The sequence below is a fragment of the Rhagoletis pomonella genome, unplaced genomic scaffold (genome assembly GCF_013731165.1).
Source record: "Rhagoletis pomonella isolate Grant_MI unplaced genomic scaffold, Rhpom_1.0 Rhpom_scaffold_00007, whole genome shotgun sequence".
Classification (NCBI taxonomy): Eukaryota; Metazoa; Arthropoda; class Insecta; order Diptera; family Tephritidae; genus Rhagoletis; species Rhagoletis pomonella.
This window is the reverse complement of record NW_023458561.1, coordinates 70,688,005-70,714,629: the sequence shown is the minus strand read 5'-3', so window position 1 is coordinate 70,714,629 and position 26,625 is coordinate 70,688,005. Positions and strand designations below refer to the sequence as shown.

The 26,625-nt window shown below is 34.4% G+C and overlaps 2 protein-coding genes across 2 annotated transcripts in view; both read left to right on the top strand.

Annotated features, from left to right (window-relative positions):
- The window catches only part of LOC118743492 (longitudinals lacking protein, isoforms A/B/D/L), a gene marked incomplete in the record, with an annotated part of 75,812 nt that overhangs the window by 444 nt on the left and 48,743 nt on the right, over window positions 1-26,625 (top strand). Inside the window, 4 exon segments of the mRNA XM_036476213.1 lie at window positions 71-221; window positions 25,033-25,388; window positions 25,480-25,891; window positions 26,014-26,575. Of these exon segments, the coding sequence (XP_036332106.1) occupies window positions 25,215-25,388; window positions 25,480-25,891; window positions 26,014-26,575 (1,148 nt within the window).
- Window positions 1-26,625, top strand: part of LOC118743494 — a 107,951-nt gene that overhangs the window by 43,922 nt on the left and 37,404 nt on the right. The gene's annotated exons all lie outside the window — the stretch shown is intronic.

Below are 26,625 nucleotides of genomic sequence, written 5' to 3'. Positions count from 1 at the left end.
ATGTTTTATGTATTTTATATAATTTAAAGAAAAAGTTGAATAAATTATATCTATTTATGTAATATTAAAGAACAACCGCAGATAACATTACTTACACTGTGATTGAAGAGTGAAGAGTGGTGGCAGCACAAAAGGAGAACAGTGAAAAGTTTCTAAAGATTGGCAGCTATAATGCAGCAATAAAACGATGACATTGTCTGGTGGCTCTCCTTGTGAAAAAAGTAAGTTTTAGAAATTTTTTTTTCGTATAAGTATGTACATATGTATGTATACATATCTACCAATGTATACTACACATGCATGTATGTATGTATGTATGTACATATCGTCGCCTGGGTAAAATATTGTCGCAAGCGCAATTTTGACGATTTTTAGTTATAGATGCAGTTATATATGTATATTGAAATAATATCTTTCGATTGGTGTTATGTGTTTTTAGATATCTTCTTTAGTTTCCGAGATATTGACTAAAATTTTTTTCGATAATTTGGCAAAAATTTAGTTAGTGATGCAGTCATATTAAACTAATCAATACCTTAAAAATTGCGTTCTCCATTTTTGGATATCTCCTTTAGCTTCCGAGATATTGAGTATGCAAGTATCATTAATTTAGTATAATTTTTAATGACATTTTGTCGTTTTACTAAATAAAATCCTTCATAAACTCAAAACTAATTAACAATAAACATTAAAAATTTAAATATTTTAAGAATTTTGTGAACTAGTAACATTTTCAGAGACTTTGGAGAAACTCTATCCTCGCGTTTTTGAGAAATTGCATTCCAAACTTCAGTCGCGATTTCCCACAACCTGCCGAAATCAACATACCTACGACAATATTTTACCCAGGCGACGATATGTAGATATGTTTGTGGAGGATGTATAACGGGTAGCTTTCTTGAGTTACTCCTAGAGCTGTAAAACGATCGATGGTACTATCGAATGGTTCTATTTTTTTTTTTTGCACAATCGAATGGTCGTTGCCACTATCGATAGTCTTTGTTTGCGGAAATATACATATTGTTTATATTATATGTACCTACTAGGTGCTTAGTATGCATTTTTTATTTTTGAAAATAGGAACTTGGCAACATTGATTTGCTTACTTACACATCACTATTTTTTACCTATTACCGGGTTTTACGCGGTTTAAGTATTGATCTCAATTCTGCTTGCTAGTGGAAGAGAGGGGTTGAGAAGAAAAGGGAAGAGTAGTGCGTCTGTACCGTTAACTGGTTTGCTTTTGACATTTTCGTTGTTTCCCATTTAAAGAACCAAAAACTGGAATTTACCAATATTTAAGCGTGTCGAAGCAAATAGAAAACACCATGGTGGAATAATAATAAGGTGTTGTCAGTAGCGATGTGTTTGTTGTAATTTTGACAAAATCCGTACGCTTATTTACAATGATGCCTACTCACATATTTATACCAAAAACTTTAGGAAAATAGTACTAAAACACTACTCCTTTTCATGATATCGTTCTAAAAGAAATCGTTTGCATCACTGTTCTTCATTGTAAATTTTCGTGTTGCAAATTAGACTGAAAATCTGGAACTCTGAGTTATAAATTATAAAATTGCGGGTGTTTCAATGAAATAAATCGTTTTAAGTTTAGTAAGCAGTTTAAAAAACTAGTTAAGTTTAGTAATGCTAATACTAGTTGTGGTGCAAGTAAAGTTTATGCCTCGACTAAAGTTTGGTATACAGAATTGGCCAGTTGAAAATTTGCAAAAAAAAACTTTCGACCACTGCATTTGATCCAGTGAAACGTATTTTTAAGCCATTGGATACAATGCCTTTTAGTGCCCAGTGCATTTGCATAACAACCCACCACATTTAACTTTGTTTTTGGTACCTTATCCAGCCAGGTATACATAACTTTTATTTGCAAGTAAGGAAAGCCTAATTTCTTCTTTTCCAGTAGTTTTGTTGCACGGTCAACCGCTTTTCTACCTCCAAGTTTGACCAAGTGAGCCACATTGACCGGTGCTAATCTTATGGAGAAAATGTTGCGGTCATCGTCCACCTCGCAATTGCCGGAGAGAGTTAAAAAACTTTTATTCAAATGCCGAATGCATTTCCGCATTAAGGATTTAAATAAATCCTCAAATAACTGAGGTGTGTGTAACCAACAACATTTAGAACCCTTAATTATAAAATATTACTTTTAATTAGATCTACTCAAAACGATGGTTTTTATTTTGTTTAGCTGAATTCATTTTTACGAGCTTTTATTTAACTTGCTCATCCCGCGGAAAAATCTAATCGATTTTATTTTGTCCTTGTAAGAAACAAGAATCTCCAAAAAAGTCAGCATTGAGTTAGTTCTCGAAATTAATAAAGGTACACAAATACTTTAAACTTCCATATTATTGTAAAAATAGTACGAAAAACGGAGTAAAAAGGGCCAAAATTTGTCCCCATTTTCTACTACCTTAAAATGCGTTGCCGGAATATGCGTACCGAAAAAGTGAGGTTAAGTTACTGACAACACCTTGTTTTATTACACCATGAGAAAACACAAAAGAAAATGAATCAGAATTGCTTTGAAGTACTTGAATCATGTAAATCGGGTGTAATTAAATTAGAAAAAACTAGTTTGAATATCTTTTTGGAACCATACCATTGTGTTAGTGATTCTGCGTCGATGGAAGATATTATTGATATAAGCAAGGGTTAGTCAACTGTTGGAGATTCTTGTATTTCCTTTTGATACTTTGAATGGATAAATAATCATGTAGAAGCCGGAGTAGTTTTACAGTTCTAGTTACTCCATTGTGTGCGCATACCAGGGGTTGCCATAAACCAACACGGAAACTAACAGTGGCTACACACGGCGAACATGTGCGCGCACAGTAAGTTTTTTCATAAGAAAATAATAAACGTTAAATAAACTAAGGAAAAATAGCCAAAACTTACTAAAATGTCGCGTTCCACTTTAAATTTGGGTCACTGTATTTTTTCCAAAGAAGAACGTAGTGGGGATTTTCTTCATACAATTTTTGTTACGAATGTCTTAAACTTAAGTGTGACGTTGTATTCGCAACACTTGTAAAATAACGAAATAAAGAAAAATTCTCTGGGAAGGCAACATCTGTGAATAATTGTATCAGGCGTGTGCAGAGAGGCCATTAAAAACGGGAACGTTTCGAATATATGGACATAAAAATACAATTAAAAGCGCAAACAGTCAACGACGTAACGTAGACGTAGGTTGACGCAGACACGATCTACCTTACGGGATGCGCGTGTTGACGAAAACTCACCACCGCATGGCGTTGCTTTTCTCTCTCTCTATCAACAGTAAATTTCATAAGCTGCGTACGTCAACCTACGATTGCGCTACGTCGTTGACTAACTGCGCTTTTAATTGTTAAAAATATAAAAAGCTACATACTTGTTTTTTCGATATACATACTTACATACATACATATGTATGCAAATTAATGGCGTTGTATTTTCTCGAAATAATGTTGCCTCAGCCCTTTCACAGCTTGACATATGTTTATATGTATATATACATGTACATATGTACGTACGTGTTCATTTCTTAAAATATTGCCCTTCGACTTAGCAAAAGTGCAATACTTTCTAATAAAAGTTGCGATCCCGTACGAGTCCGGACTAGTCAGAAATAGTCAGAATCGATCCCGTACTCGGTTCTCTGACTACTGAGAGGACAAAAAAGAGAGTAAATACGGTTATCTCTCTGTCAGAAATTACCAGTTTTAGTCCGAGAATTGTTTGCTAGTAAATTCTGGTAAATGTGTCAAACGATCAGCTGTAGTGTGTTTAGCAACCAAATTGTAAACAAAAGAAAAGTGCACTCTGCTAATTCATGTTGAAAAGTATTTAATTACTTGTTTAAGTGGATTCTAATGAATTTGAAAGTATTGTTGGTTATTTACATGTGTGAGCTGAGTGTGTTTACATACAAAATAAGCAAAAATTTACAACCAAAATTTGGAGGTTATGTTGAAGTTGACAGAAGTTACCATTTTTTACTAGAAAGCGATCCCTTACTTTTCAATGTTACTCTCTCGCTCTGAGCGAATTTTTATTTTTTTGACAGTTTCACTAGTCCGAGTCCGAGGAATACGGGATTGCACCTAGAGTAGCCACTTTGAAGGATAAAAAATAATCTAGTGCAAATTTTACAATATAAGAAGGCAAACTTTTTCAATAGAAAAGAAAATGGCATAAGTTTGTAATTGATCTTGTTTTTTAACCGACTTCCAAAAAAGGAGGAGGTTATCAGTTTGTCGGATTTTATTTTTTTTTTTGGACCACGTCAACCGATAATCGATAATTATTTTTGCATCGGAAAGGTAGTGTCTCAGAGGTGGTCCCATACTAATCTGGTTTAGATCGGATCATTGGATCATGAGATATATACATACATACATATACATATATATATTTTTATATGAGAATTGGAAGAATTTTTGCTAAAAATTACTTGTTTGTATTTAAGTAATACAAACATGACTTCTGATGTAAAGCTTAGCTACGTACATACATATAACGACAGTTTCCTTTTTTTAAATAAAAATAATTTGTAATGAATTTACCAGTCTCCGTTTTTGAGATTTATTTAATGAATTTATTTACTAGTCTTTCTACTTGTGATTTATTTAAATAAAACATGCGAATTTTAGTTGAAAAATTTTAGCCGTTTTTAGCCGCTTTTTTTTGCCAATGTAGCCGGTCGGCCCAAAAAGTTCTAGCAACACTGGGCCTCATATGTACATATGTATGTATGTATGTATTTTCTTTCGGACTTCAGTGTTGTAGAAATACGCAACGGAAGAACTTTAGATTTTGTAAAGGCACACAAAGTTTAGATGGTGCTTTTTTAGGTATATTAAGGTAAAACGATATATGTATGTACATATGGTTTTTGAACTATGAACATATGTATGTATGTATGTATGTACATCTACATGTATTTGTTTAAAAAAAAAATATGGAAAAGTATTTGTAATGGAAAACATTTTGAACATTGTGAAAAACTAAATTGCGAATACATACCTACATACTTCTGTGAGTGACTGCATCTACATACGCGTGCATATACTTACATATGTATGTATGTAGCTATGTACATATATATGCATAGACATGTCATCAAACCTCATGATTGCATATGGTGGCAATAATAACAACAACAACAATAATTTTCTCCCTCCCCCCCCGCCCCCTCTGCCATATTTGCTATAGCACACGAGCATTTTTTTGTGCGTTTCTAAACTTTACGCCAGCCATACATACATACATACATGCACTTTCAAAAGCTATGGTATTGGTGAGAGTGCACAAGCTGGTGCAGTTTATGTCAGCCTGCCTGCCTGCCTGCTTGTTTAATATATGTACATATGTACATACATATGTGTGGGTGTAAATTCTCGCTCATTTGTAAGAATGTGTGCGTATTTTATTTTTCGAAGATGGAATCGAATTTGAAGTCGAAGCTCGTGCTGCTGTAGCGAACTTTTACAGTTGAAGCGACGTCGTGCATGATTAAAAGCGTTTTGGAGTCGTAGCTCTGCAACGGGCTTTGAAATATTTTTAGTGCATAGAATTCCTAACAACAAGAGCTAAAAAGTAAATTTGATTATTAAAACAATACTGTGCTCGTTTGTATATATACATGTATATATTGTACATATATAATACATACATACTATGTACTTTTATATCTACATACATACTACATACATATTCCTAAAGAAGTGGGTTAAGATATGAAATGTATAATGATTATCTATTAGCCCTATCTATCTTTTTATAGAGAGAGTGTGTGTGCTGGCAGTAACAAGTCATATTTACATACATACATACATATGTAGATACATACATTGGAAAATGGTGCCTACAACGTTTGTTGCCTAAAAAGTTTTGTAGTGCTCGCCTTAATGTTAAAAATTGAAAGTTGAACACGTGTATTTGTACATGCATTTGACAAAATTTTACATGCATTATTACAAATGTATGCATGGATATATAATTTTGTAAAATATTATTAAAAAAATTAAAAACAATCCCTTTAAATTGAATTGAAGGGTGGGTGTGCCATTTGGGTTTCCTATGTAACATTCGCATTTACATACATAAATATGCACTTATCTCAATGTATATACATAATTGTGCTCATATGCAAATGTCATATTCATATACATACATACATACATACATTCTTATGTGCGTATATATATACTTGATTGATGACCTATGTGGATCTTATGTACGCGATAATTAACCAGGCAAGTGTGTAAATTTCAAGTAAGGGAGCTGTAGATACATAAATATGTACTTACATAGGTACATATGTACTTTTTCTGTAATTGTAATAGATGCGTAGGTACGTATCTACACAAGGGATGTTGCGAATATTGGCATTCGCATTCGTTATGCGAATGATTCGCATCATTTTACACATTAGCATCCAATGATACGAATGTTTTGCGAATACGAATGTGTACATGGACAGAGCGCGCAGCACACTCCCCATACAAAAAAAAAATCGGTACTGTGTTTCCATTGGAATTATAAAATATTTCGGAAAAATATTAAGATTTAAGATTTAAAAATAGAGTTTTTTTATGAATCAAAATAGTTTCTTAAACATTTTTTTTTTTTTGCAAAAATTCCCTCAAATGACAAAACGGTTTAAGCTTAAAAAATTTCCATAAAAGTATTTTTGAAAAATTGAAAAAAAATTTCCAACGGAATCGTAATAATGAGATTTTTGATGCTGTTTTTTTTTTAATTTTTTCAAAGATTGGCATAAGAAAAACTTGAATAACTGAACCTAAGCTATTCCGATTTAGACTTGTGAGATATCATTGGAAAGGTATTTTTTCGCTCTTATATAATTTTGCTAATAAACTCATTAAAAGGGTGAAAGAGAATGGTGGGATGAATGAACGTCATTATAAGTTGAATTAAGATGTGTTGGTATTCAAAAAAAAAAAAAAAAAAATTGGTACGTGAATGAGAAATAAAAAGAGTGGGAAAATACTTTTCTACTGAGACCCCATAAGTCTAAGTCTAAATAGTTTTGGCCTAGTTATTCAAGATTTTCGTAAATCAATCTTTGAAAAAGGCATCAAAAATCAAATTATTACGATTGCGTCGAAAAGATTTTTAAATATTTGTATGCAGATGTTTTAAGGTTAATCTGTTTTGTCATCTGAGGCGATTTTTTCAAAAAGTTCTTTAAGAAACTATTTTTATTCATAAAAAACTCCATTTTTGAAGGTATTTTGAAATCGGTCCAGCTCGCTTAAATCTTTATATTTTTCCGAAATATTTTGATGGACGTCTTCAAATACAATAGATTTTGTAATTCCGGCGGAAAAATAGCAACTTTTTTGGTGATGCAGTCTAATGTATCTATGTATATACATAAATTCATAGTAAAATAAAAAAGTATTTATTACAATTACCGAGGGGAAATACGCCGAAATGCAGCTATTCTGACATTTTTAAACCTATATATGTACCTACATACATATATGCGAAATAAGGACAGTGAGACATTTTGGCCAGTTTCGCCTTTTCTGTTCATTGATTAATTTTAATTGATTTTATATAAAAGTCCAACCCAAAATATAACAAACACCATATACATATGTATGTACACAAATCGACATTTCAAACTTTGTACATAAATTATAAAAAACTCAGCAGGTTTTTGCAACAACACATTTTGATTCAGAATTTTTAGAGAGATTCCAAGTTTTCGATTTTCTGCATTTTTGCCATATAAAGTGTGTTCGAAAATTTTTTGAATGAATGAATGAAAATGTATAACACCGTCAGAAAAAAATGACAACGAGCTCATCTCGGTGAAAACCCTCTCGATGGATGGAAAACTATAATAATATAATATCTCCCATTTGAACTTTGACTATTAGATTAAACAATGTACAGGTTAAGCACTCGTTCAATGTTCTAATAATTTACAAAATTTTTAAGTAATAAAAACGATTACTTAAAATGATTATAGCTTTCTTAATGTTATTCCTAACATTCGCATTCGCACATTCGCATTCCGAAAATTCGCATTCGCGAATGTGAAAAATATGACAATCGAATTATCCCTAATCTACACAATTTACATAAGTATACGTACATACATAATTGCATCGTAAAATGGAATCTGTATACATACATATGTATGTATGTACATACCCAGTAGCGAAAATGGTCACTGGTGACATAGTCACTAATGAGGATTTAGTGACATCGTCGCACTTGCTGTGAATCGGTGACAATGTCATGCAGGTGTACTCCTATCAAAGACTTATAACAGACAATAGTGGTTTCATCGAATTGGGCAAGTGACCCGGCAATCTGGCAAAAGAGTAGATGAGCTCAACCAATGATTGTTGTCAGCAGTCGTTGCTTGAGCTCATCTGCTCTTTTGCCAGACTGCCAGGCCACTTGCTCACTTTGGTGAATACCACCAATCTCTTGCAGCGGTCACTTATAAACGGTTCATTGCAGGACATTGTCGCTTGAATGTTATCAATGATCACTGCATGCTGAAGTCATGCAGAGGCCATCAACGACTTAAGGCTTTCTGCACATTGGTCGTCCAATCATAGTTGCTTCATCGTTACAGTCATGATGCAACGATTACATGACGACTACACTTTTGCACACTCGGTCGTGATATTTCAATTCATTTGGCGTCTAAAAATTCGCCTAGAGCAGGTATTTTCTGTCTTTTTGGTTGGCAATTTTAAAATTATGAACTGTGCTGCAACAATTCTGGACACAATTCTTTATTAAGCTCTCTTCTTTTCTTTTCCTTAAATGTGTTTAGTGCACGCACGCAAAGACTTTTTACAATTCGTCATATTTGATAGTTTAAACTCTAATATTTATTGAATTTTATTGCGATTATCCACTTTTTAAAAATTTCCACAGATTTTTTGCAAGAAATACTAATTTTTATGTAATCTTAATGCAAATATTAACTTTGTCACTAATTTTCCCCCATAAAATGTAAACAAACAATGCGTGCATACCGTTTAGCAAACGACAGTGTCGTACTTATCCGTTTCTGCATCTTCTATGATTTGTCGATAACCAGCCGATAGCGGCCAGTGTGCAAACCTCCATTGAAATGCATGTTCCCGGCTCAAAATTTCAGGGCGAGACGATAACGCAACCATAGCTTTGTTCCACACGCTTTCCGGGCTGCTCCGGTAATTGGAGCGTAAAAATAAGTTACTTTCTCACAAGTGTCAAAAATGTGTCAACCCGTGCCAAAAGTGCCCAGAGCGTGAGGAACGCAAAAAACCACATATTTCGTGCCCGGAATCATCAAATCAGCTCTAAACAATGATTTTACGTGTATTTATCTTACCTGGCTAATAAAATTACCAAATACATAACTACATTTTATGAAAATTCTGTGGTATTTTCCAATTTTCTGTTTTATAAAATTTGCTTTCGGATTTAAACAACAACAGCTGTTATGTATTTCAAATTGCCCTTTTGCTCATTTGTGCCGGCTGTTTCGTGCATAAAGAAGAAGAAGACATTTACGATCCAAAAGTGGAACGTATTCGCTCTCTATTACCCATTTTCCTAGCGTGAGGAACGCTTTCTGGGCTTTTTTGGGAACCCACGGGTACCCGCGCGCTCGTATGGAACAAACCGCATGATTGGACGACAAGTGTGCAGATAGCCTAAGTCATCATTTGTATGAAAAAGTCATGAACGACTTCGATATAAACGGGGCCCAAAGTCATTGAAGACTTAACATGACACTTAAGTGACTAACGCATGACATTCGCTACGGGGTAGGGGTGTACTTATGTATGCATTTGCAATGACTAATTGTGTGTGTGTGTGTGTGGGTGGAGTGTGCATGAAATGTATAATTAAAAATAAAATTGCATTATGCATAAATGTGTGCATATACATATTTTCATACATACACACATGTGCACATAGTATGCAAGCCACATATGCAAGCAATGTACTATTAGAAAGCAAAAAAACTGCGACTCTCCGAGAGGGCAACGGTAACACACGCCAACTAGTGAGATAAACAATAATATTTCCCATGCAGAACGCATGTGCATATTTCCATAAAAAACAAAAAAACATGCAAGTGCTCACACATCTAGCTGTACATACATTCATACATACATACATACATATGTATGTGTGTGAGGCAGTGGAGTATAGAGACGGTGTAAGAAATTTCACAAGGTTGATGTTGTACATTTAATTTTACCACAATGCTACCCTGATGCGAATTTCAGATAGAAATTTTCAGATAGAAATTATGCATACTTCAAGCAAATCGAAACGATTTTCAAATAGAGACGTTACTTAGGAGAACCCCCTTTGACGATGAATGCACTTGTAAAGTAAGTGTATGAGCATACTAGTTAGACACATAAGTATGTATGTACACACATAAATACATATGCGTACGTAAGTATGCATACATATATGTACATATGTATGTATGCATGCATAAGTAAGCAAGTATACATACATACATACATATACATATACATACATGAGATGAGGAAACTTCATAAAGTTTTACTTCGTCTGTGTGATCTTAAAATAGAAGTTAATAAGAAGCACGAACATAATGGGGGAAATGAGCGAGAGACCTTCACTCTTTAAATTCGGCAGTGGCGGAGACAAACAAAACTGAGCGGCAGCCATTTGTAAATTGTCGGGCACCGGTGCGACGGCAGCCATTTTGATTTTTCCGCGTACAATTTTCAGCATTGGGAGTCGGCATTATATAAATAATATGTACATATGTATGTGTGTGTGTATATGTGTACATACATACATACATACACACCGTCAATCAATAAAGTTTTGGTAAGTCCAGCAAATTTTTTACAATACGGGCAACTATCTTTTCAATATTTTATTTTTCGCTAATTTTTTATAAAAAAATATGGTTAATTCCACAACAAAAACCCCAAAAATCAAAGTTCCGAACCTTGTGTGCACAATAAAAGAAAATTCTGCAAAATTTCATTCAAATATTACACTTTTTATTTTCACTCATTAGGAAAAAGTTGACTAAGCAGTTTTTAGACCATTCAATTTAAGTTTGTACAATAAAGTGCAATTATGAGGAAGCTAGAACTTACCATTGATTTTTGGCAATTTTTTTATTTTATTTTTTTGAAGGTGTCGCACATTTTTCCATATAAAAAAATTATCGAACATTATCGGCGGCCGCTGTGGTGTAGTGGTAAGCAGTGCGCGCTTCCACTCCGCAGGGCTAGGGTTAAAGCATGGTTGCCCCGGCAGGCAATGGCAATCCTCCGAGTGTATATTTGTGCCATGAAAAAATATCCTCTCATAGTGGTGTTCACCAAATTGAGCAAGTGGCAAGGCACTCTGGCAAACGAGCTGAGAGAGAGATGAGCTTGAGCTGATCTACTCTTTTGCCAGACTGCCAGGCCACTTGCTCACTTTGATGAATACCACTCATAAAAATACATACAATCGCCGTTCGGAGTCGGCGCAAAAACTGTAGGTCCCTCCCCATGTGAAGTATGGAATTCCCCATATGCAAATGCATACATGGATATATATGTAAATATGTATTCAAATCTGTGCTTTTGTATGTACAATAAATATTGCACATACATACATATGTACATACATATGTATGTATATGTATAGCTCTCACAATTGCATCCCTAAACAATATAGAGTAGGTACATAGTACGTAATAAAAACAAACTCTTCCGATTTTGCAATATTTGGTCAAAAATGTGGAATTGTGGAGCTATCATTTTGATACCTGGCACCTGTATGCACTCGTATGTAAGTACGGATTTAGATACACTGCCGGAACAAAGTATTGGCACAGCAAATTTTTCACAATATATGCAACAATTTTTATTCTAATAAAAATATGGTTCATTCAACAACAAAAACATAAAAATATAACTCCTAAACTTTGTGCAAATCTCGCGGAAATTTAGCAAATTTTCATCAAAATTTTCAACTTTTTAATTTGATTGTTTAGAATTTTTTTGAGTATGCAGTTTTGCAGCCCATTAAATTGTAGTAGAAAATGCAAGTTCGGAGTTAATCAAAAATCGCGTTGATTTTTGAGAATTTTTTTGTTGAAGATGTTTTGCATTTTTTTCATATAAAGTATTTTCGAAAAAAATTTTTTGTATGGAAGAGACTGCGTGAAAAAATATTGCCAAAAATCAACGGTAATTCCTAGCTACCTAAAACTTGCACTTTATTTTAATAAAATTGATTGGGCTACAAATCTACATACTTTTAAAAAATCTGATTAAAAAGTTGAAAATTTGCATGAAAATTTGCTGAATTTTCGCATATTTTTGTACGAAATCAGTGGAAAAATATTAGAATGAAAATTGTTGCAAAAATTGTGAAAAATTTGCTGTGCCAATACTTTGTTCCGGCAGTGTATTGTATGTATGTATGTACATCCATTCATACATATCTTTGGATTATGCATACCTGTATGTTCGTAAAATTTACGGATCTACATATGTATGTCGGTACACACGTGAAAAAACATCATGATCTGACTCAACAGTGTTGCCATTTATCTTTTCGCCGTCCCGCAAGATTTATAAACAAAAATCACTAGAATCCCGCTAAATCATTTAAATTCTGTAAACTTTTGCGAAAAACTAATTTCTTTAATAACTTGTCAGCTAAATTTTATTTGATAAAATACAATATCATATAGGAGAACATTCGAATAGGGCACGACTCTCACCCATCTGTTTAATGGATGAAATCTTTTTGTATGAAATTTAAACGTGTGCGCGTTGATTCTCTTCAGCATGCTCTGGCAACAGGCGAATTTAACATTGCGATGTCCTAAGAAGTGTCAATTGCCCCCCGCTGTATTCCTTTTTCGATAGTTCCGAACTAGTCCTAAATTCTATAATTCCAGTTCTAAAATCGACAGGCGAAAAGAGTATCATTATTTTCAAAGAAATGTGTTTTCAATTTGAAATTAAATTTGTTTGAATGATTTTTTGGTCATTTGGTTGATTATGAAAGCTTCGATTGCAGCAATGTCCATCAAATCTAAAAATATCGGCGGCAGTTTCTAAGAACACTGATGCACCGCATATGCAAAGTAACCAAATTATAAATTCAGTACATCAATACTCGCGCGGACTAATATGGTTGGCCCGCGATTATCGCGCCAAACCACAAAAAAGTGCATACACGTGAAAGTCAAGCGCGGCACTCACTCGTCGAAAAATTTAATGCAGAAGGCTTTCCTGGAACCGCACCGCTCGGACATTCTAAACTGTCAAGTGCCATTTACTGCCCGCCTCCATAGGATAAAGTTTATATCTTGATACATATGTTAGAATATAAATAGCCAATGGAGACCGCTCATTGCTCCTCAAGAACAAATATATATCAGAGCTTATATCTTGCCATCTATTGCCGGCAATTTGGTAGTTTGACAGCTACTTTTTCATTTGCACGAAAACTTCGTGACGGCAACATCATTAATATTTTAATATAAAAGCAAAAATTTAGCTGTTTCCTGTTAGAATATTTATAATTATGTACTTGGATGTAAAATAACTTATTTTCAAAATTTTTTAAGCGTAAATCAGGCAAAAAAATACGTTTTCGAAGCTATCTTACAAATGCATATATCAAGATATAAAAAGCCCACATCTAGCGACCAAAATGACAGCTGGACAGCAATAAATTTTATCCTGTGGAGACGGCCAGTTACATAAGATTTTCCTCGCTTTGCTTGACAGTTCAAACTTTGACAACAAAGCGTGAAACGCAGTAGGTTTGCTACAATAAACGCTTTGACAGCTTTTGCGTTCTCCTTTTCCTCCATATCTGTAAAAATGATAACAATATAATAATATGCATTAATAATGGCAATAATAATTCCTATTTACCCAATTTTTGTCATTAAATGCAAATGCAAGCGCACGAGAAAATATGAATGTAGACAGCTGATTGCCAAGCGGGCAAAAGTTGAGAGTTGCCCAAGATTTTGCTTCGTTTTGCTTTGCTTTGCTTCAAACGTTTTTTATGTGAGCATACTCATGCATATGCCTACATCGATCTTATATGTCAAAGCGAAGAACTATCAAGCACAGCGAAGAAATTTGTATGTGAATCAGCCTTCAAGGTATCAACAAAAATGTTGCGCGTGTACTCTAGTGTTATTTAAAGAATGTTTAAGAAAAGAAAACTTCACAGGATTCGCAGAGTTTGGCTTATTTCTAAATGTAGTCTGAAGCCACTTCTGTTTTTGTCACGTCCGTTATGCCCTTTCAATTCTCGCATCGACACCAGTGTTGCAAGCGCACCTAATTTTTTTGTCAACCAAAGCTGCGAAACGGCAAATTTTTCGTATGAGTGACTTTCGTTTTCGTATGATTTATTTAACTCTAAAGTCGTGCGAATGTCACGTTCGACATCATGGAAACACCCATATATACATTAGACTGCATCACTCGCCATACAAAAAAAAAACTCGGTACTGTTTTTCCACTGGAATTATAAAATCTATTATATTTTAAGATTTCCAAAAAAATATCTTGCAAAAATATTAAGATTTACGTGAGCTGGACCGATTTGAAAATACCTCAACAAATTGAGCTTTTTATTAATAAAAACAGTTGTTTTTTTTTTAATATTTTTTGAAAAAAATACCTCAGATGACTATCTAGTTTAAGCTAAAATATTGGGACGTGAATGAGTCTTTTTGCAAAGAAATAAATAAAAAGGGTGAGAAAATACATTTCCACTGATACCTCATAAGTCTATATCGGTAAAGTTATTCAACTTTTTCTTACACAAATCTTTGAAAAAAGTTAAAAAACAGCATCAAAAATCTTATTATTATGATTCCGTTGCTAAAATTTTTTAATATTTTTATGTAGATTTTTTAAGCTTAAAAGTTCTTTAATAAACTATTTTTATTCATAAAAAAACTCCATTTTTGAAGGTATTTTCAAATCGGTCCAGCTCGCTTAAATCTTAATATTTTTCCGAAATATTTTGGTAGAAGTCTTAAAATATACTAGGTTTTGTAATCTCTCCGGAAAAACCGCAACATTCTTTGGTGATGCAGTCTAATGTATGTAGCTACATAAATACATACATATACCCAAAGAAATGATCAAACTCTCTTTTCTGCATTACGTAGAATTCTCGCATTTTCGAAATGGAGAAAATTATTATAAACATTGCCAAAAATCACAGGATAAAAGCATACTTTGCACTGCACAGCATAGAGTGTAATTTTTTCGTAGAAATCAAAAACCAACAGACTTCTACATACAATGTAATGCTGTGCGTTTATTTTAACACACATCCCTTATGTGACAACTCTCATGCAATGCCAAGTATGCATAACTGAGCCTTTATTTTTAAATGCATTCATGCATACATAGTCATATTTGTTTGTTTAATTTTTATTTTATAAGAATACAACTCACTAACTATCAAAAACCATATAAGTCCAAATTTCAAACTTTGTAAAAAAAATAGGAAAATTCAACAAAATTTTAAAACAACACCAATAAGAACTTTTAGAAAAAATCTAGGTGTGCAGTTTTATAGCCAATTAAATTCTAGCTTAAGAAATTGCAAGTTTCAAGTGGCTACGATTGTACGCGTTGATTGTTGACCTTTCACAATATTGATGACACTTTTGTTGCTTTTTTCAGAAACAACCGTTGCATGCAGTTTGGACAAAAAACTGATTGCTAACGGTCTGATTATGCATACTTCGCATAACCGTAAGCTTATTTTGGTTCAAAAATTTGTACATACATTTTTTTTTTAATTTTGGCCTATGGCAGCAACCACCATCTATGCATTGGCAGGGGAATTATGAGGGACTAGTGCTGGTAACAATAGGGACTGTCTTAGGGCTAACCTAGGGTGAGTCTGAAATCCGTACATACCATATCTATGGAGCTCGGTACTTAAAATCGGTTGCACATACATACATACATACACATGTATGCATGTGTGTACATATCTATGTATGTATGTATGTAAGTTCTGGTGACGTTCTTAGTGAATGTGGTAATTCTGCTTACACATGCTTAAACTGCAGTTAGCCATATCTAATATTTGCCCCACGTGCATAAATAAATAAGAATGTATGTATGTAGCACCTATGTATGTGTGTATACTATAAAAATCGCCCTTACTGTTTTTCCCATTTTGCAATTTCCGCCAAACTTCAGGGTAACTTATCGCTTTGAAGATCCACATCGGTACATATATCTACATATACCTATACATATGTATGTATGTTCATACTGAATACTTCGGGTATTAGTATTGATCGACGTTTTATCTGAACGGATATGTACATATGTACATAGGTACATGCATACATATGTAACTATGTATACATATACATATGCATATGCTATATGTACGTACATATGTTTAAACAAATAAATATGAATTTATGTACCTACATATTATTGCATGTGGGGCTAGAAATGTAAATTCATATCTACATACACTGCCGGAACAAAGTATTGGCACAGCAAATTTTTCACAATATATGCAACAATTTTTATTCTAATATTTTTCCACTGATTTCGTATAAAAATATGGTTAATTCTACAACAAAAAACATACAAAATAAAATTCCTAAACTTTGTGCAAAACTCGTGAAATTTCAGCAAATTTTCATCAAATTTTCATCGCGTTGATTTTTGAGAATTTTTTTGTAGAAGGTGTTTTGCATTTTTTCCATATAAAGTATTTTCGAACAAATTTTTTGTATGGTAGAGACTGCCTGAAAAAAAAATTGCCAAAAAACAAATGCACTTTATTATAATAAAATTGATTGGGCTACAAATCTGCATACTCAAAAAAATCTGGTTAAAAAGTTGAGAATTTTGATGAAAATTTGCTGAATTTTCGCGAGTTTTGCACAAAGTTTAGGAATTATATTTTTATGCTTTTTGTTGTAGAATTAACCATATTTTTATATGAAATTATCGGAAAAATATTAGAATGAAACTGACTTGAGGACCAGATTAAGCACTGATATAATTGCAGCAATATTATATACAAACCAAGGCATACAAAATAACGGTGATACTTTGTTTGAACAGAACAAATGTACCAATTGAATTGGAGAATGTATCTAATTAATTTTTATACTACCTGTACCTGTAAATAGTATGCAGTACACAATACTCATATCTGTAATAAGAAAATTTTGAGTAATTTGTTCGGATTTTGAGGATTTTTCATTTGTTTTAGAGGAATTTGGTTAGTTTTTGTGGCAACACTGGTCGAGGTATATACATACGTACTTACATACTTGGTTCGCTATGTTCTCTACAGCGGGGGTTCCCAAACTTTATTCACCGCGGCACTCTTGTGCTAAAAAGATTTCGTGGCACCCCTACCCTTCAAATGTCTACCAAAACAAGAAAACATAATGCAAACTTTACGCTCCTTTAGCTTCAATGTGAGGACTGGAATTGTTTTGATGGGAGCTTTATTTGGGAGCTTTTAACAATTTTACCCTGAAATCATTTGACGCTGACTTCATAAAAAGGAGAAGGTTATCAATTCGTCGGAATATTTTTTTTATTAATATTTATTTTTTTATGTATGTTGCCGCATAACCATACAGTGACTTCTCGTGGCGTTTTCTGCCTCTTGCTTCATCCTAGACATCGCTCCTTTCGTTTTTCCAACCACTGCAAAAATCCGCACACTCGCTCTATTTCAAACCATTTTTCTGTACAAATTTGTCGATAGCTTTAAAAATTTCGTCACTAGTGGTGTAAGTCTAAAGTACTTCGCTCATCAAAAGTTCTTCTTCGATTTGCATTCCGAATGGGTACATCACTAACACGAGAAGAACATTAAGCCCCACTACGACGGTACTTTCGGCAAGTTGCAAACAAAAAAGTTCACAAGTTTTCACACTTTTTATAAGTTCGTTCTCGACTGCATCTAAAATCGTGTTAATTCGGTCTTTCACAGTGTTCCAAAGAATAAGTAACATATACAAGTGCGCGAAGCTGCTGCGCTTGTCACGAGAACAGCCCATCCAGCAAAAAATTCGAAAATTATCCGAAAACGGAAAGAAAAGTGGATGAAACGCGGATTAGCTCTACGAAAGTACCGAAAATGGTTGTGAAAAGGGTACGTTTGCAGCAATTTTTCTGAAAATTTTCTTATTCAATTTTTCGTTGACAAAACGTACTGGGGAATTATGCTTAAGGAGCGAAATGAGCTGCTGAAGATAATTTTAATAAAAATCCAAATTTTTTGATTTTCTGGCCGCCGTGTTGAAGTTTGATCAAACCCACCCACTTTGGGTAAGCCTGCTCTACAGATCCGTATTTACTATTTAAATTTAAGGAAATAAAAAAAATTGAAAAAGTTAAGTTATTGGAGTACCTAATTTATGTTGCTATCAAAACATTTTTGTAATAATCTTATCTATGTTAAATTACGAAGTTCTTTTGCGGGTTGTAGATTGAAACCAAGGGTGGTCTATTTTTTCCAAAAGTTTTACCCATCAACTCACCCCAGAACGGTCCTTTTTAATACCCTGTTTAAAAAATGGCTTATAGACAGTTAAAATATCCACTAAAATATAAAGCGCCAAATTTTTCCAAGGATAACCGAGTGTAAGGAAAAGTAATACTAATTTTCACCAAAAGTTTTCTTTAAAAAAAAATAAAGTGAATGGCATTCCTTTACAACTCCTTTAAAAATGTGATTAAAAACATACATACTTACATATATGTATGTACGCGAGTGTTTGTTAAAAAATCACTGTGCCAAATTTTTTTGATTCACTGTATCTAGTGTCAGAAGGCTTTTAATAGGCAATATGTGGCTTCTGGCAACGCCATGGGAAGTTCTCAGTCTTCTTTATTCTTTCACTTCATTACATTTCGTACGAAACTTTGTTGGTGTGTGTGTGATGTTTATATAAAACAAAAGCAGAGTTGTGTAGCAGTTGGCAACCGGAGGGGAATATTATGTAAATGCACATATCCAGAGCTATATATACATACATTTATTTACATACAGCTTTATAAATGGATAAGGTACTTAGCACATAATTGTGTACCTGCATATACATACATATGTATATGTAATATGTACATACATATGCAAGTGTAGAGAACGAAAATTCCCCTCACTTTATTTTCCTCCCTCGTTTGTGATCGTGACCACATTACATACCTGGGCAGAGAACTTACCGAGTTCTCCGACTGGGTATGTTGTTTCAGTTGGAGAGAATCTATGATTTCCCTTAATATGTTTCGCACGTAGAGCTGAGAAATTGAGGGGCAACGGCAACGGGCAAACTCGTTATTAATGGCGTCGGCTATAGCTGGTCTGCATACCTCTCGTTTGTCGAGTGTAGTTCGGGATGCGCCAGTTGAGTTTAGACTGTTGGAGCTTTTGTTTGTGTCTGCTTCATTTTCGCGGTTGTTTTGACGAAAAAAAAAGAAAGTTGAAGTCTGGAAAATGTGAGTTTTTAACATTAATACATGTTATAAATAAATAGATGTGTGCTGTGTGAGTTTTTGATAAGCGAATATGCACTGATAAAAGTATTTGTATTACAAACTATACTTAACATTAGTATGCACATACATACATAATCATTAGCACAAATATATGTATATATACGTATGTATGTACATACATCCATGAACATAATATCGAAAAGTACAACGTGGAGTGTAGATGGAAATCAAGTGAAATTATGCCAACTAATTCGTGTACATATGTATGTATGTATGTAGGTATGTAAATATGTGCATTGGCCTATTTGTGTGTATACATACGTGAAAACGCATAGCAGTTTTTCTGCTTTGCTTGAGACTTTGAAGGACGTGTGTTTTTCATAGCTGGATTATTTAACGAAATATGTATGCATCGACATACACACATGCATATACATACATATGTACTTATGTATGCGCATACAAGCAATTTTAGAGAAAATTTATTAGAATCTGCAGCGATGATCTGTTCTAAACTGAATATGTGTAAATTTTAAAGTGCTTGCGTGGGCACATAAATAATACATATACATACATACTCTTCTTAACTACAGTTGTGTGGCTTGGAAAACACTTTGCATAGCAAGTTTGTTAATTTTCTTTACGAAAGCGCAAAACGGGCGTCAATGGCAAACAATCGAAAAACAGCCTAGCGATGAGAATAAATGTTGGGACGGCAACACTGCTGGGGAGGAAAAGTAACGAGCGAAAACTGTACGCTACGATCTGCAACGTCGGGCGTGAAGCCGAACGATAATTTTGCGCGGTGGTGACAGCAGCGAAGTCGAGTCATGTTGGTTGTTTAATCTATGCTAGTTGTTGTTGTGTAGGTCGTATTTGAGTTGTTAACGGTGGTAGTAGTAATTTATCCCCACATTCATATTAACGGTGCTTCCATTTTGTTCGAATTTTTCTTCTGTTCCCACAACATGAAATTATGGTATACATACGAACTGCTAAGCACAAGTTTGTCCTTTTGGCGATGTTAGATTTCATGGTTTCTATTTTTGACATTTAGCATATTTTCTTTATTAGTTGTAGGGAAAGTATGTAGATATGTACAACTGAAACGCGACAGTAATCTTCACGGCTTATATATAAAGTTATATGCATGCATATTTATGTATGTATATATATACATATGTATATATCTATGTATATAAACATATGTATATATGTATGTATATAAAGATATGTATATAAACATATGTATACAGGGTGTCCCAGAAGTAACGTGCCAAACTTTAGGGGAAGGTAGGTGGGGGGTGAGCTCCCTGATAAACAAAAAATTTTCAGGTAAAAACGTCACCGTTTTTGAAATATTTACATTTTTTCGAATTAAAAAAAAAATCGTGCCTTTTCATGTGTTTTCTTTAACTGCAACTACAAACCGGGCAATACTTAGTAAATTTTTTATGTAAAATAGTTCCAGATAGTTGCCTCTCCATACTCAAATGCAATGTAGTTAAAATATCTTAAGGAACCATTATAAAATTAAGACTATATTGGGATTTTTAACTTTTTGATATTTTCTTCCCCAAATTTGACTATCTCTGGTGAAAAAAAAATGTACTGAGCTATAACTTTACATTTAAAAAAAAAAAATTCTCATTTAATAAATATTTCAGAAAGGTGCCACTCTTACTATTTCGAATAGAAAAAAAAAGTTATAGCCGCTTTGGGGGTAAAGGACTGAGACACGCTAGAATGTATTTAATAGATAAATGAAAGGTATATACTACAACCTAGTCAAAATAAGGTAGACTCCAAATTTAAAAGCTGCTTTTGGGTTGGATTTCTAAAACGGAACCATTCGAAATTCCAGCGAAAGTATAAGGGATTTCGTCATGAAATTTGGTGAGGATGTTGGGGGAGGCCTTCTTCATCTGAATTGATTACTCCCAAAATGCAGTTGCTAATAGTATTTAAGCAATTTGTTGTTAAATTATCTCGACTTCTACCACCAAATTTTTATACAAAATTCCACTTATCACGTATTTTTTTTGCCTGATATACTATATTTGCAATGTTCACGTGCGTATATAGTACTTTTTATTAATAAATTACTTAAGTAAAACGCGTTTATACATGTGTTTACAAATTTAAGCACTTTTCACAAACAAATGGTAATATCAATGGCTGACAGTAAGAGCAAATGTGTGCTGCCATACGTTTTAAAAGTAAATGCCCTACAATTAAGTGTTTTTTTATTAAAGTGCGGCTAAGACAAAAAGGAGCTATGAGTAAAGTTGTAATATTTATATCGATATATATATATATATATCGACAATTTGTAGTAAAAAATCGCAAAATTTTTTATTAAAAATTTTCGGCGGCGGCGCGTTTTTTTTTTATAAAAATCGATACCTCGATAAATAACGATAAATTTTCGGAAAATGTTTAGTTGTTAGCCCACCGTTTTGAGGGTGGGGGAAGGAGGGGAGGTGGCATGGCCCCCTAAACCGCCCCCATTCGAAAGCTCCGCCCCTAGGGAACCGTTTGAATATGGGCGAAAAACGGCATTTATCGAGGCAAACTGAGCAGTTTGAAGTGGAGGATAACCCAACCGTGAGATTTTTAAATAAACGAAATTATCCAAAGTTGGTTATCAGGCCATTTTGTTAAAAATAAAAAAAAAATTTCACTAAAAATATTGTTATATTAAAAAAAAACGCTACAGGTATAGTCTAGATATCCACCTCGCTTCAAAACCCTAGAGGTAGATGTCGCCTCGCCGCAAGTAGTTATATATTGCGCCTAAAAATATGCTCTATATACGCTACAGCGGGAATGGACGACTCGTCATTTCTTTATGTGAAATTAATTGATGCTCGTATGGATGTATGTACCATACTTATATGCATCTGCGTGCACCAATCTATTAATATCGTTGAATTTTGCAAAATTTTATACATAAAAGACTAAAAAGTAGAAAGGTAATAAAAAAAAAAACTTTTTAATATACAACGTTTTTATAAATGGACTTAAAAGTGGAAAATAATATTTCTCAGTCCTATAGAATTTGTTTTCATAACTTTTGATAATCCCATTTCACAGCCGGAATAAAAGGAATGCGTTTGAAATATACGTTTACGGTTTTCCTACGGCACCATGAATTATCTTACCGGCCGTCTTCACGTGCTGGAAAATCTCGCTTGCTTGACGACACATTTTAGAGATAGTTTTGTTGACTGGGCTTTTGACAGCATACTTTTTCATTTGTAAAATGTCGCCAAAAAAGAAGGTTCGAGCTTTTCAGGCTAAATTTATATTTTCCACCAAAATAAACGATGCTACTCTGAAGAGTTCTGCGAAATGAGAAACTACTTGTCAAACAACAAGAATGATACATAGTTGAAAGCAGTGCTGCCGCTGTCATTTCAATTGAAGTTTTTGACTTCACTTTGGAAGCCTTCACTTCGTCTCAAGGCGGATCTATACAAGGTGGTGTTATCGGATCCGCTGATTTCACGGCGAATTTGTACCTTTTGTCAATATCATGTGTTTGTTGTAATTTGGCTTTGTACTGATTGTCAAGGAGCGTATAATTTGTTGTTGCAATTTTTGTTTTTGTTCTGTTAACACCACCTCTTCATTTCTGTGTTCGTTTGGGATAGTAGCTTATTTCGAAAGGCTGGCTTGCGGCATTTGCAGCATACGATTGCTAATGACTCACTGGCATCAAGGCGTTTAAGAACTTTTGGCAAATAAAACTGTGCAATTTTAAACCCTCGCAAATGAAATGTCAAAATTTGTATGGAAAGCCATTTGCACAAAAAGGAAACCTTTGCGCGGCAATTTTGTAGCGCAACTTTGCGCATTGTGCTGTGCAATCCTCAATCAGCTATTTTGTTTACATTCATTTTGGTTTGTGCTCAACGCTTTTTCGAAATAACTGCGGTAAAACCAAGGCACATTAAACTGGTAGTATCAGTAGGGCAAAAACAACATTTGCGTGTATTTTGTTGTTGCTTCTGGTATCGAAAGTGTCAAAAACTGTTCTGAATTTTTTCTTCTAAATCAAAGCGTGCCATGTGAAATACAAAAAATTATAAAAAATAAAAAATTGAAATTGGAAAAAATAAAAATTGATGCAACTTTCTTTCCTAGTAAATTTGTTTGCTTCTCGAAGCATTGATCCATCCTTTACAAGGGCCAGTAATTAGCGGTTGTGCTGCTGAGTTGGGCGAACGTTCCAAAAGCTGCTATTCAATCGCTTGTTTTGTATGGAAAAAGGTTTCACATGCAAATGGATTTTAACAATTCAGAATTTTTGTGAGAAAAAATTAAAAATATTTGACATTTTCGAGACCAAATAATTTGAAAATAAATCAAATCAGCTGCTCTACTGATACTACCTGTTCAATGTACCTTGGGTAAAACATAAATATTTGCTCAAATTTGAGTTTCAATTGTTCAACTTTATAAATTAAGTAAAGTGAAATATTTAAATGTCAGAAATTGCATAACACTTCAGAAAATTTGAGCCCTACATATTTTACTAATTGTGTTCCGGATCGAGTGCCGGCATTAATTATGGGTGGTATTGTCACTTGCGAAGCGAATGATTTTGGCGAAGCGAACGGTTTAGCGAAGTGAATTAAAAGGCAGAAGGTATTAAAAGTGTGCGCGATGCGAAGAACTCTCACAAGCTGTTAAAAGCGAACACTTAATGCATATTTAAGTTGCGTCCGCCAATCCATTCGCTTCGCCAAACCGTTCGCTTCGCCAAATTCATTCGCTTCGCAAGTGACAATACCGCCCTATTTTTTGGTATTTTAGAAATTTACTGTCATACTATGCAGAGTTTACATATAATAGGTGCGTTCGTTTAAAATCTCCAACAGAAACCAACCAACTGCCAAATTCCGGCGAAATGTCATCTGTTCGCTCACAAGAGAGAAATATCCAAAATAGTACGCGAACAGAAAATTTGCAGAAACTTGCAAGTTAGACGAACAGCTGATATAATTTTTGTTTACATTCAAAAGTGTAAAATTTAAAACGTTTGAAAACTCATTACAAAGTGGTATCCTGGCACAGTTTATTGATTAAACAAATAACTACTTACTTCTTACAAGTTTAATTAGTCGCATTTTGTAATTTTTAACTTCCAAACCATCAAATTCAATTTTGTGATTTGCGTAAATGCCAACCAGCTGTTTTGATCAGCTGTTTTCCTGTTGGCAAATTGCTGTTGGCAAAAATTTTTCCAACAGAAACCAGCAGCTTCCCCTCAAAATGAAATGTCACTTTGCTCTCTCAATTTCCCCTACTTTGCAAGTTTTTTGCGTACGCGAACGCAAAAACTTGTAAGTTTTGGTTAAACATGAACAATTAACAGCTACGCGAACGAACCTAATATATTATTACTATAAATATTGTGCAGATTTTGATCTTTACTTTTATTCATAGTATAATTTACTGAAGTATCTCTTGTTATTCTTCACTCTTTCAGATACATACCATTGCTATTTTAAGATTGTGCAAACTCAAAAATATATTTAAGGACTATTTCCTATCTACATCTGTTGTCGCTAAACATAAAGAACACTTTAAATTGCCCTAAACCAATTGACACTGCTCTAACATTGGCGTCGTAATTAAATCCTCGTGGGACCATCGCTGTCAGTTGGCACCATGGAGGACGATCAGCAGTTCTGTCTGCGATGGAACAATCACCAGAGTACTCTGATTAGTGTGTTTGATACCCTTTTAGAGAATCAAACGCTCGTGGACTGCACATTAGCTGCAGAGGGAAAATTCCTCAAAGCCCATAAAGTGGTACTATCAGCATGTAGTCCGTTTTTCGCCGTAAGTAAATTTCATAATTATGTCGTTATTACTTTTATATATCGTAGTTATTAAAATACATACATATGTATGTGCGTTTTTGTAATTTCAGACATTACTGCAACAGCAGTACGATAAGCATCCAATATTTATTTTGAAGGATGTAAAATACCAAGAACTGCGTGCCATGATGGACTACATGTACCGTGGAGAAGTGAATATTTCACAGGATCAGTTAGCTGCGCTGTTAAAGGCCGCTGAATCATTGCAAATAAAAGGTCTATCAGATAACCGCAGTGGTAGCACGCCGAAAACAGAACAACATCGCAGTTTAAATGTACCTGGAAGTGGTAGCGGCGGTAAATTGAGCGGATATACACTCGAGCAGACGCAATCCAAACGTCCTCGCGTTGGACCCTCACCAATGGAGCCTACAGATATATCAGGCTCACGAGAGGGCTCTTCTAGTCCATCTAGGCGCCGAAGGAAAGTTAGACGCAGGAGTGTTGAAAATGCAATGTCTGGTAAGTAATATTGGGGCCACTATGACTATGATTGTTTAGTCGTATCTTTGTTCGACATTATTATCCGTATTGTGAATCAACACCCCGAAGTTTAATATAAACGTTTAACTCTCTAATTGCAGCAGAAGTTCATGACAATTCCAACTCTTCTCAAATCAATCAATCGTCACTTCAGCCACAGCAACAACAACAACAACCACAAACCAATGCAAGTGTAACTGGGGTTGGGGCCATTATGGCAGCCACCTCTTCACTTCCAGTCTCGGCATCCACCCTATCAAGCGGTTCAAGTGGTGTTTTAGCAGCAACTGGGTCAATTGCTGTCACACAAGGCAGTACTCAGCAAATGACCACAAACATTACCAAAAAGACTGAAAGCGTTAAAGGAGTAAACGATGCCATTAATACAGAAAATATACAGGCTGTGGGTGTAGCAGGTACTGGAGACGAACAAAATGTCGAGCATCTTAAGGGTGATAAATCGAATCACAAACAAAAGTCGTCGACAGCTGGTGTTGCTGGTAAAGAAACTGCCGAATTAGTAATCGAACCGAAAAGTGAATATGAGGAAGAGGGTAATGAGGAAACTGTTGAAGATCTGACGCTAGACGATGAGGAAATGGGTATGGAGGATTTAGATCAAAATGCCGGTACAAGCCAAGCCGGCGAAGGATCTAGTCAAGGTAAGGCGGCGACGCCATGTGTTTTTACTAAAGCTGACTTCCAAAACGTAC